Source organism: Fukomys damarensis, unplaced genomic scaffold (assembly GCF_012274545.1).
Source record: "Fukomys damarensis isolate Sample0158 unplaced genomic scaffold, DMR_v1.0_HiC HiC_scaffold_12, whole genome shotgun sequence".
In the NCBI taxonomy this organism is placed as follows: domain Eukaryota; kingdom Metazoa; phylum Chordata; class Mammalia; order Rodentia; family Bathyergidae; genus Fukomys; species Fukomys damarensis.
In genome coordinates, this window is record NW_022900924.1 from 50,814,025 (window position 1) to 50,826,559 (window position 12,535).

At 45.3% G+C, this 12,535-nt stretch overlaps 1 protein-coding gene across 1 annotated transcript in view; it reads left to right on the forward strand.

The window, feature by feature from the left end:
• The window catches only part of Masp1 (mannan binding lectin serine peptidase 1), a 66,614-nt gene extending 60,850 nt beyond the window's left edge, over nucleotides 1-5,764 (forward strand). The window contains exons 12-16 of the mRNA XM_010624146.2: nucleotides 23-136; nucleotides 771-956; nucleotides 2,658-2,725; nucleotides 4,565-4,664; nucleotides 5,046-5,764. Coding sequence (XP_010622448.1) covers nucleotides 23-136; nucleotides 771-956; nucleotides 2,658-2,725; nucleotides 4,565-4,664; nucleotides 5,046-5,236 — 659 coding nt within the window. The 3' untranslated portion in view covers nucleotides 5,237-5,764. The remainder of the gene's footprint in view (nucleotides 1-22; nucleotides 137-770; nucleotides 957-2,657; nucleotides 2,726-4,564; nucleotides 4,665-5,045) is intronic.
• Nucleotides 5,765-12,535: the final 6,771 nt, after the last annotated feature.

A 12,535-nucleotide genomic window follows, 5' to 3' on the forward strand; every position in this document is an offset into this window, starting at 1 on the left:
ATACATATGTTCTGTTCTCCAGGCCTCAGCTGGGTTGTGACAGCTGCTCACTGCCTCCACCAGCCAGTGGACCCAGGGGATCCAAGACTACAGCCCTCCCTCCTACTCCACCCTGCTGACTTCAAAATCATCATGGGTGAGTGAGGGGTAAGCTGCCTCCTGAAGCCAGTTGTGGTTCTGGGAGTGAATTTCTGCACCTGTCTCTTTCCCTTACAAATTCAAGACTGCCCCCCCACCCCGCGTGAATTCATCTCAGTTTAACCTGCTTACCTGCAAACACTCAGCCAGGATCTAGGGACACAGCACAATCAAGACCAAGTGCCTGCCTGCCGGGAGCTAACATTCTAATAAGGGAACAAGAACAGGTGGAGAGCTCCCTGTTGTAAGGTAGGAAGCAGAAAGTTCTCTAGGAGAGGGACAGAGGAAGTGTCCTGGGAGCTCATGAGGGAGAGACTGCTGTGTGAAGTAGCTGCGAGGCTTCACGGAGGGAGCTACACAGAGGCAGGGAAGGGTGATTGCAAGGCTTTGACTGTGGCAACAGTCGGAAAAGGGAGCATTCCAAGGCAATGAGGCAGTTCATGCAGAAAGACAAGAGGAGAAACCTTTGAGAATACAGGGGGCATTGCAGGCAGGGCGACAGAGCTGGGTGACGGGCAATGAAAGGGTTGAAAGCAGAACTGGGTGCTGGATGACAGCAGGAACAGACAGGGAGTGAGGCGTGGCCTTTTCCTCCACTTCTCTCGGGCCTCCTGTGCCATCTCCTTTCCCAGGCAAACACTGGAGGCACCGGTCAGATGAAGATGAGCAGCACCTCCGCGTCAAGCAGGTCATCCTCCATCCCCTGTACAACCCCAGCACCTTCGAGAACGATGTGGCCCTACTGGAGCTGTGGGAGAGCCCAGCACTGAATAACTTTGTGATGCCCGTCTGTCTGCCGGAGAAGCCCGCACAGGAAGGTACCTCCCCAACCCCTGACCTCACCTCTGCAGAACAGCGGCGGCTTCGCAGGGAGCCCTCCAGCCCTGCAGGGGCTCGGGTGCCCCATGAGTCAGCTGCTGGATGGGGTCTGGGTGATTCCCCAGCTGCCTGCTCTAAAACAGCTAAGTCACAGCCGGTTCTGAGAATGCACAAGCAGGGTGAGGCACAGAGCAAACAGACAGGACAAGGAAAGCAGACTGTTGACTGCAAGAGAGAGCTTGATGTAAGGCACAGGTGTGCTAAATAAGTAAAAGGGAAATGCTGAGATACATGTAATGAGAAACCACCACCCCTAGGCATGGGGGAATGGAAATAAGACTATACTCACAGAACCTACAAACTTGAAAAAGTGACCTCTAAAGCCAGAACTCAAGCTTCTACAGAAAATGCTAGAGTACTAACAAATCCAGCTAGGACAAATTGCCACTGTGGTGGAGAAAAACCACTACAAGCTTGAAAGTCACCCTATTTTCAGGAGAAAAGCACCAAGAGCTTCCAAACCAGGATCTCATCCCTAGTACCACAAAACAGAACATAGATGAGTAAGTCCGAAACTGAGGGACAGTAGCTTAATAACCAGCACAGGTTTAAATGCCATTGCTGGCATTTCCTGGTGGAGTGATCTTGAGGATGTTACTTGAATTCATTAAGCTTCAGTCCCCTTGCTTCTGAACTGGAGGCATTACTCCTTGAGGTGGTTGTGACATCTGAACTAGAAAATAAAAGCAACACGTATCCAACACCGAGTAAGAGTCCAGTCCATGTCAGCTGGCTTCCTTCTCATTCTAAATGCAGTGCTGCCACAGCATAATTCACTTCCTTTAACTCAAAGATGTAAAAAATTGCTCAGATGGATCTGAAAGTTATTTAAAGGAATTGAGCCATCAAGAAATGTGGAGGTATCGCTAAGCCCAGTTGATTGAGTGCCTTGTGCTAAGTGTCTGTTGCTTTACATTCATTAACTTGTTTACTACTCACGAAAGCCCTGCAAGGTGGCATTGTAAATCGATTTACAGATGAGAAAATGAAAGTTCAGCACAGTGAAAGAAATCACCCCAGATACTTCAGGCTCAGGGCTATGTTAAATATCCAGGATCCTTCTCAAATAAGAATGGAATTGCTCTGTCAGCATCCAGCCAATTTCCTCTGCCCCCAGATTTACCAGTTGCACAGGCTCCTTGAATATCAGAGCTGGAAGAGGTTTGAGAGAACGCCAAGTCCAGAATACCTCCTCTTTTTATGGGTAGAAAGGCTGATGTTGAGAAGGGGAGGAGAGAAGAGGAGCCTTGCTAGCAGACAGCACAGCACATTATTGACTAGGCTGAGCTTTTTATCGATTCACAATGATCAACTGAGCGCCCATACACCAGCACTGTTATAGGCATGGAGATGCAGCAGTAAACTAGGTAGATGGATTGTTGCTTTCACACAGTCTAGTTTCTATGCTAGTTGAGGGTGGGAGAGAATAGACAAACAAATCCAAGGATACAGCATAGAAACATGCACCCTGCTGTGGGGCAGGTCAGCTCCAAGCCAGCACCCTTTCCCACCTTCCTGCCCATCTTGCTGCCTTTCTCTGGGATAGCAAGCCTAGCCCTTTCTCCATAGGAAGAGGACAGCGAACCTCTGCAAACCTCAAAGGTGGTCTCTTTGTTCTCAGAGTGTCTCCTCTCCTCCAGGAGCTGTGGTCATCGTCAGTGGCTGGGGGAAGCAGTTCTTGCAAAGATTCCCAGAGACCCTCATGGAGGTGACGTTGCATGGTCAGGGATGCGAGGGCTTGGGCCGTGGTGGTGGGAGAGATACCGGGGCTCCAGACCTATCTCCAAAGATCAGTGGAACTTTGCATCCCAGAAAGCTTGATTTGTTTGTTCTAAAGGTCGTGATCATTAAACAATGTTCAGTGTCTGTACAGCTTACTAAAGCCGTGGCTAATGGAAATTCTCTTCAACACACCTAGTTTGGACACCCTAGAGCCTCATGTTTCATCTCTATACTTGGGAACTACACACTGAATTAGACAAGAATGGGCCAGTCCTTGAGAACCACAGTCCTTGCAGAAATGAACTTGATGATTGTATTTAGTTTACTTTCCTATCATTTAAAGAAAGAACTCAGAGCTCAGCATAGCAAGCCATGTTTTCAAGTCCTGGTTTCCACTTCTTCGCTGTTATCTGAAACAAGTCTTGTAGCCTCTTTAGGCCAATGTGTACAATCTCCAACTTCAAAGTTAGGGTCATACCAGATGTCCCCTAAGAACTGGTTTGCTCTGATATTGCCAGGTTCCATGGTGTGGGCAATTTCTAAATACACCAACACACATTATTTTGACATAGTATAAAAGTCTGGATTTGTAACAACTATTCATCTCTTCATTTGCGAATGTGCAAGTGTATATCTCATGTCTCCTGTGCACTACTTGGAGTCCAGAGGCCTAAAAAGACAGCTCTGGTTCCTGGCCTCCTTGGGCCTAGGTTCAGAAAGACAGTAGCTATGGATGGGACAGAGGTGATAAAGGATAGGCAGAGGATGCTAAGCAATGAGCATCAGGGGATCTGATCTCACCTTGGGGGCTCAGCATGGCTCCCCAAGGGACACTACACTTCAGTGGCACCTGAATGATGAGTAGAGGTTAATCAGAGACTTGATAGAATTCTAGGACACATCCTCATGGTATGGCTCCTCTCTCACCTCTCCAAGGAAGCTATGGCCCAAGAAGGATCAGAAGAGTTTCTGGTCCCTCCTCACAAAGGCCAACAGAAGATGCACATTTGGAGCCCATGGTCCAGTCAGTTCCTGGTTCAGCAGAAGGAAAATCATCTGTTTTTTATTCCAAACACTTTTACTCCCGCACTCACCCCTATGTCGAATCAAGAGCACTAATCATCAGGATCCCTCATTTTTACGTAGCAATGCACCACCTCAACTCAAATATTTTTCCTAAGTTCCTACTATCCTCCAAGTTGTGTAGGGCAGAATGAGAAAGATTCCATTTTAGTGCTTAGAAGCCCATCCTTTACGGAGAAAGAATAACACAAGTGAATTCTTGCTGCAAATAACCAATGAGAACCCCTAAAGAACTATATAGTATTAAATAGTGTTTGTGATTTACAAAGCACCAGCTCATCCATTTCCTCTATGTGGTGAGTACACTCAGTATTATCACTCCCATTTTTCAATGAGGAAATAGCATCTCAGAGATCTGAGAAATAGTGATGGAGCCACACACCGTGGATCCTAGAACGTCAGGGCGCACAGTAGGAATAAGAGAAAGAAAAAGGACCACGGCCTTAATATACATTGTCATATTGAAAATAGTGGATGTGGTAAGCAAGTACTATTATCCCCATTTTTCAGATGAGAGAACAGAGTCCCGGAGTTCCTTGTCCCTTGCAAGTTATTTGTGCAAGGTCATACCGCAAGATCTTATGACTGACATGAATCTCCTGGTTCTCCATCCAAGTATTCCTTCAACTGTACCACAGGGCTTTCTGAGCACAAGCCTAAGATAGACCCAGGCCAGTTCCAAGACTCAGAAGAACGGGGCTCCTCAGCCAGGCCAGGGACCAATGATAGTGTTGTATTCCAGATCGAAATCCCGATCGTTGATCACCGCACATGCAAGGAGGCCTATGCCCCACTGAAGAAGAAAGTGACTGAGGACATGATCTGTGCGGGGCAGAAGGAAGGTGAGTCAAGAAGCTGACACATAATTTGGACTGGGAAACTGGGAGCAGCCAGCAGGAGAGGACTGGAGATGTCCCATCCTGGCAGGCTGCTGGTGGGGTGGTGGTCAGTCTGTGGGGCACAGACTCCAGTGCAAGAAATGTGTCAGAGAGAGGAGTGCTGAGAATTTCCACCACTCCTTCGCTAAACCAGCACTTGCTAAATAAAATCTGTGCTCTCAGGAAGCCAGCACTAGCATACTCAGAGTCCAGGTCTGGGTCACACGGTCTGCTGTGCCCTCTAGTGCCTGATTCTCTGAGCTACAAGTCAGACATGGAGAGGGAGAATCCTTCGGATTTGAGCTGGGGAAGGGTGCACCTCAGTCTCATCTCTTTTTCATCTAGGGGGGAAAGACGCCTGTGCAGGGGACTCTGGAGGCCCCATGGTGACCCTGGACAGAGAGAGCGGCCAGTGGTACCTGGTGGGCACAGTGTCCTGGGGTGAGGGCTGTGGGCAGAAGGACCGCTATGGAGTGTATTCCTACATCTACCACAACAAGGACTGGATCCAGAAGGTCACCGGGGTGACAAACTGAGCAAGCTCCTCCGCCCAGCATGGCCCGCACAGGCAGGCAGCAGCAGAAGACCGGAGTGAGGTGCAAGCAGCCTTTTCTCCCCGTCCCTCACCTCCTACCCTGCCATTCAGCCAACCTACTACTGAGTAATACAGGGAGGAGCATTCCTGCACCCTTTTTCTTCCCTCTTCAAGGAGGCAGAGTGGCAGAGTGGTCAGAACCCCAGGCCAAGTCCAGGCTCTCTCACTCAGGAGCCTTGTGCTGCTGGCCAGCTGACTTAACTTCGTGGGACCTGATTCTTGGTTCCTAACATGCACGTGGCACACATTACCTACCTCTTAAAAAGTCCAGTGAAGATGAAATGAATGCATCCACAGCACAGTACCTGACCTAAACTATGTGCTCAGTATATGTGATATAGGAGAGGATGAAATTCTATCACAAACTCCCAGGGGTGATTAGTACCCCTCTGACCATCTCTCTTATGTGCCTCCTAATGCTCTAGGGTTTGGTTTTGTTTTGTTTTGTTTTGTGTTTGCCACATATAACTCTCCCAACCCCAACCCTAGCCCTTCCTCCATAAAAAGATAAAAAACACAAGGTTCTTAACCCTGTGGCATGGCCCACAATATAATTATGCACTTTAACTCAGTACCAAATTGTAAGGGTGCCTGAGAGGGAGACAGAGATAGTGGATTGGGAAGCATGCCTGATGCTAGAACCAGCTCTGTCCCCAGCTTGCCACGGAGCCCCATGCAACTTTTTTCTCCTCATCTTGAAGGGCCCTCCCAGCTCCAACCATCCCAGATCCAAAACAGTCATATTCTCCCTGACATGGCTTAAAACAAAAGTAACCTACAGGCAAAAATTTCACTAGGTTCAAAAAAGCCTTGGGCAGAGATTTAGCTCAGTGGTTCTGGTGACTGCCTCACAAGCATAAGGACTTGAGTTCGATCCCCGAGCCTTGATGCAAGCAAAATGCTGTTTCTGCTCCTGCAATATACCCCATCCATCCCACCCTTGTTCCAAAGGCAACATGCAGCCTATGCATCTTTCCTTGTTCTTAAGCAGAGTATTTTCCCTAGAGTCCTAGCCAAGCAGTGCCCCTCTCATCCAAGAACACTTCCTTTCTCAAGGAGCTCCAAAGAATTCATCCCCTCCAAAGCTCCAGAAGCTTTTCAAAAGATCAGAAGCCCCAAGTGCCTGTCTTCTTTTCTACTACACCTGCTTTTCTTGGGGGACATTAGTTCTTAATTAGCACTGCAGTTGCTAAGTTGTTCTGAGTCTATGAGGGAGAGGGAAAGATAATAGGAGTTGAGAGTTGGTAGGCATTAGACTCTGCCGAACACTTGGAGACAGCAATCCACAGCCTGACCTAGCCCACTTGTGTGTCCTGCTCTTTAGTTTCCAAAGGGGAGATGACAGAAAGGCCCACCTTCATTGAATATTTATTAATCAAGCTAGTGCTTTATTTTAAACACCAAAGAAGAACTGTGGTTCAGTTTTGAAATTGCTCCCAAGGCATTCCAAGACACTATGCCTTCCCACTTTGCACTACCTAGCTTCTCGCCCAGTTCTAGGGTGCTCTTACTGCTGCTACAGGGGCTACTGTGATGAGGAGAGCATGATTCATTCCTTCCAGGAGCTCCTAGAAGGAGCTGTGACAAATACTTCAGTGACTGTGACACATGGGAGTGAACCCTGCCAAGTCTTATGTTTTGAAGTGGCTTGGAGGTAGAAGAAAGCCATTCTGGTGTGGAAGTGTTGGAAGGCAATACTAGAAAGGCCTCCTGGAAGAGATGTCCTTGTCCTTGAAGAGTGTCTTTGTTGAGGGTGGGCATTTCCACAGATGAGACAGAGGCAGGCCTTTCAAATGGAGAAGAAGCAAGAGGAGATATCAACATAAGCTTCCTCAGATTACACCAACTCCTCCCATGAAAGGACATATCTAGGAGAAAGGTGTTCTAGGTTAGAGCAGACACCTAAAGGAGCCTTTCTCCTTCAAGTATAGAATAAGAGACTCCAAGAAGTTAGAGTTCTAAAGGAGACTGGAAGCAGCCTCAGGATTTATATGCAAATACGGACTTCTGGCCGGACCTGGTTTGTCCCACTTTGCCCAATTGCAATTTCATCCATACTCCGAGAAAATGACTGGGCCAGGGACCCTCACCTGCATTGATCCACAAGCACTTGTTAGATGGGTGGCTCTCTTATGCCCAAATCACTCAGAGTTGCAGAAGCAGGGATGGAGGTGTCTGTTCAGGCCCCTTTTATACTTCCATGACCTCATTCCAGGATGTCTTTGGCAATAAGAAATTCGCTACCTCCAAATGCAGCCCATGCCAACTCTGAAATGTTCTGCTCTTCACCAGGTCTGTCTTCTATGCAATCAGAACTTAACGCCTTAGAATATAGTTTGTGTAACTAAAGCTATCATTTCATACTGTGAATCCCATTATTAGCAGTAATGATCATGCCTGGATTTCATTAGCAATAGAAGCTGTTCTTATGGGAAATCACACATTGCTTCTTGTTTATTTCTTCTAATAAACATCTGCATCGAGTCAAAGATCCTTGTTTGGTTTATTTTTTTTTTTCATGCATTAATGATTCTGATGAGTTGTTTCATGTTTCAAAGTTCTGCTCGATTTGACTAAGATCACTGTACTGTGAAAAAAGAGAGATTATGGTGGGACGTTTATGTTACAGATACAAAAGCCTGTCTTGAGTTTTGAGGTCCATTCTCTTTAAATACCCTGTACTATTATTCTTTTAAATCATCCAAATAATCCATAATGTCAACATTTTCAGCACCCAAATTAGATTTCTTGAATGCCACCCACACTCGGGATAACAAATAATACTAGATCTTGTATCTACTCAGTGTTTGGTTCAGAAAATGTGGTGCCATATCTAGACTGGTCTCTTCTGGGTTGGCATATAGATTCTCCTGTACCGTGAGTTAATCTTGTTCATGGTGTTGGGGTGGGTGACTCAAAGGTACTGCACCACTAAGAATCCCTTCAAGCAAAAAGTAGGAAAGAGTCAAGGAGTAAAATATTTAAACCACTTACATGAAAGAAGTGTCACCAATCTTGTCTAGAATGGGTCTTGAAAGCAAGAGACTTCTGCTGGAATATAAAGTAGGTTGACTCCCTTATACTCTTCATTTTACCGTCTCTACACTGGCAGAATAATCTTTGCCTCCTTCTCTCTGAGATTGTTGAATTGGGTGGATTAATAGGTAGGGAAATTAAAAACTTTGCCCAAATTTAAAAGATTCTATAAAAAATAATCACATTTTTGAGCATTTGCTATCTGATTGAGATAGTTTTTACCCATATTCTCTAACTTAACCCTGAGAACACTCTGAAATGAAAGTACTATTATTGTCCCCACTTTCCTGAAATAGAGCAAAATAAAAAATGTGGCCCAGTAGAAGCAGGAACACCCTAGTGGCAATGCGTATACAGGGCTCAGATCTGGGTTTCTGCTGTCATTCTCCAGTGAAAGTACCAAGGAGCCCTTCAGAGAATGATTTGGCTCTAGGACAATGGCAAGAAAAACACAAGATGAGCCTGGAGCATCTTGTAATGCCAGAAAATAAAGAAGTCATCAAAGAACTTCTCAGTGGTGGGGGTAAGAGAAAACCACACAGGAGCCGACTAAAAGAACTCTAGTGGCCAAAGCTGGGAACAGTTGAGCAACAAAACAAATAAAGTAGCCTTGAATAATAACCCAAATTATAAAATAAATACCCACGAGTACACACTGATGTGAATGAACCCTTGAACAAATGCATTAATTATGAAGATAGACAGGACTCCTGTGGAGAAGAATGTCAAGTAATTTATGTGGTTACTCTGGCCTCAAGGAGACGGAGTGTAATTCCCCAACCCTGTGGTGCTGGCAGCACACAGTGACTTCTTCTCAAAGAGTATAGTACGGAAGGGGAAAACCGTAACTCTACAGTGAAGGCGCCTAACAAACACTGCCTCAGCCAGGTGGCCGAGGTGAATGCGAGCAGTGGTAAGTCATATCGATGTTATATGACCTGGATATGCTGCACCAGAAATGTCTCCACCCCGCTGTGTTCTCCCTCCTCAAATCCCATAACCCCAGTCTAATCCTGAGAAACACATCAGGCAAATGACATTTGAGAAATACTCTACAAAGCACCCACCCATTGTTACTGAAAACTGTGAAGGCCATCAAAAACAAGGACATTATAAGAAACTGTCATAGCCAAAAGAAGCCCATGTTGGATGAAATTGCATCCCCCTCAAAAAAAATGCTGAATTCCTAATCCTAAGTGCATCTGAATGTGAATTTGTTTGGAAATAGGACCATTGCGGATGTGCTTAATTGAGAAGAGGTCTTTATAGAGCAGAGAGGGCCCATAACGCAATATGACTGGTGTCCTCATAATAGAAGAGACACAGCAACAGAGACACATGGGAGAACACCAAAATTGCATCCCCCTCAAAAAAAATGCTGAATTCCTAATCCTAAGTGCATCTGAATGTGAATTTGTTTGGAAATAGGACCATTGCGGATGTGCTTAATTGAGAAGAGGTCTTTATAGAGCAGAGAGGGCCCATAACGCAATATGACTGGTGTCCTCATAATAGAAGAGACACAGCAACAGAGACACATGGGAGAACACCATGTGATGTAGGTAGAGAGAGTATGCCAAGGGACACCAGGGGTCATCAGCAGACCACCAGAGACTAGGGAAAGCAAGGAAGGAGTCTCCTGCAGGTTTCAGAAGGAACTGTTTGAGTCCAGACATCTAGCCTTCACAACTGTACAATATTAAATCTCTGTTGTTTTAAGCTACCCAACTTGGGATGTTTAGTTACAGTACCCCTACAACATTAGTGTAGGAAACACAACAACTAAACATAATGTATCCTGTATGGGATCCTGAAACAGAAAAAAAGACATTAGGTAAAAACTAAGGAAATCTGAATAAAGCATGGGCTTTAATGAGTGGTTGTATATCAGTACTGGCTCATTAATTGTGACAAATGTACTGTACTAATGTAAGATGTTAATAATATGTGAAACTGGTGTAGGATGCAATGGAAATTTCTCTATGATCTTAACTACTTTTTGTAAATCTGAAACTATTCTAAAAAATAAAAGTATTTTTGAAAATATTTGACCCAAGATCTCTCAGCTCACAGACAAATGAATCAGGATTGGAAACCTATTTTTGATGAATTCTGAAGACCAATGTCTGACCTTTCACACCAGTGTTTCTCAAGCAAGGGCTGCACACAGATGCTGGGGTCCCTCCCCTCGGAGATTCAAATGTAAGCTGTCTGGTGTAAGGCATGAGCATTGCGGTTTTCAGAAGATTCCCTAGGTGATTCTAACGTGAACCCCACTTCACAGACACTGTTCTAAGCTATCCCGCCAGTATGTAACCCCTGAAGAATGATGGGAGCTTCTATTTCTCAGACTTGAGTCTTTGACTGAGGTGAGTCAGCTGGTAAGAGATGGAAGAAGAGGCCAGATGTTCCAGCCCATGATCCAGAACTTTTTTATGACTCCTAATAAAAACATCACTGCTAAGACATTTCTGCATTAGTGTTTTCCCAAGAAGAACAATGCTCTTTTATTTTGCAACAGTAAACTAAAGAACATTCCAGGAACTGGGGAACAGTACATGGGAAAAGGGGATATGAAATGACCCTGGTTTTTTAAGGGGGAACTGAGTAACTGAGGGTCCCTTGAGAGACAGACATGTTGGGTGAAGGGCTATCACATCTTTGGGGCCAATATGTAAGTATAGAGTCTTGAAAGCCCTGATACTCAGGTTGGTTTGGAAAATAGGGAAATAACTGAGATTTGTGGTTTTTTTTTTTTTCTTTAACCAAGAAGAGATGGTATCACCTGTACCTTTTGAATAAAGTATTAAACAGGGAAATAACTGAGATTTGTGGTTTTTTTTTTTTTTTTCTTTAACCAAGAAGAGATGGTATCACCTGTACCTTTTGAATAAAGTATTAATGCAGAGAGTGAACTCAAGGAGATCCAGATGGCTGAAGGTCATCAGGTAGGAAACCAAATGGTCCCAATGAGGCTGGCATGCAGAGAAGAGAAGAATCTGCTTTTAGGGACTCTGAGGACGTAGGATTGAGTAGAAAGAAGTCACCAGATTCCAAACCTTTGTGAATCCTTCAGAGAGGATTAGAAGGGAGATAATGGAAAGCAACAAAATACAAAAGGATAATTTCTCCAGGTCCCTGGTACTTCTTGCTCTGCTGACATCAATTCTTGCCTCTAGAAAAGAAGCATAGAGTACTATGAACTTGAGAGAAGGAAACAAACACGGCCTTTGCAATGCTTTCTTGCATCTGGTACACATTGGCCTTTTCTTTTTCCAAACAGATCAAGAAAATGTCATTTGGATGCAAAAACATAAGCCCAATTCCCAGCAATGAGCTTCTGATCACAGGGAAGAAGAGCCAGGGCTATTTCAACATCTAGGCAGATCATAAAGCCTCCAAGGGAGTCCCCCCAGAGAAATGAGTATTAGGAAAAAGCAGTGTCACAACAAAAGGAAGGTGTGTCAAACCAGAGCATTGCCTAGAGCAGGAATGCAGAATGATGAATAGATCGGTATGGGTGGGAACATGTCTCTCCACCAACAGCTGCTAGACCACTGCAAATTCAGAAGTTGCTATGGGCAGTGTCTCCTAAAGATCCACATGTCAAGGGCTCAGTCCCCAGGGTGGCACCTCTGGGAGGTAATGGAAACTTTAGTAGGTGGGGCCTCATGGGAGGTCCTTAGATAACTGAGAACTTGCCTTCCAAAGGGATTGCAGGATTCCATTCCTCCCTTCCATCTCTCTCTGTTTCCCAGCTCACAGTATGAGTTTTCAATGTAACACATGCTCCCCACCTTTGTCATTCACCACCCTGGCTAGACCTGGGCCAATACAAGCACCAAGTCCTGAAACTGCAGGACCAAGAGTCAAAATAAACCTCTGTATATTTCAATGAGTATCCTATGTCAGATATTTACCTGACACCCATAACTTAAAGGAGGACAGATTTATCTTGGCTTGCTGTTTCAGAGGTTTCAGGCTGTGATCGGCTGACCCCAAGGCAGCATCAATCATGTCAGAAGGACATGGTGGAGCAAAGCTGATAATCTCATGGTGGCCAGGAAGCCACGCACAGGAGAACAGTGCCAGAGAGAAAGGAGACAGGGACCAGCTATGTTCATAGGCACCAAGGTCACAGCTCCATGACCCACCCAGACATACCCGGAAATGTGCTTTATTAATCTCCTCAGTGGTTCCCAAG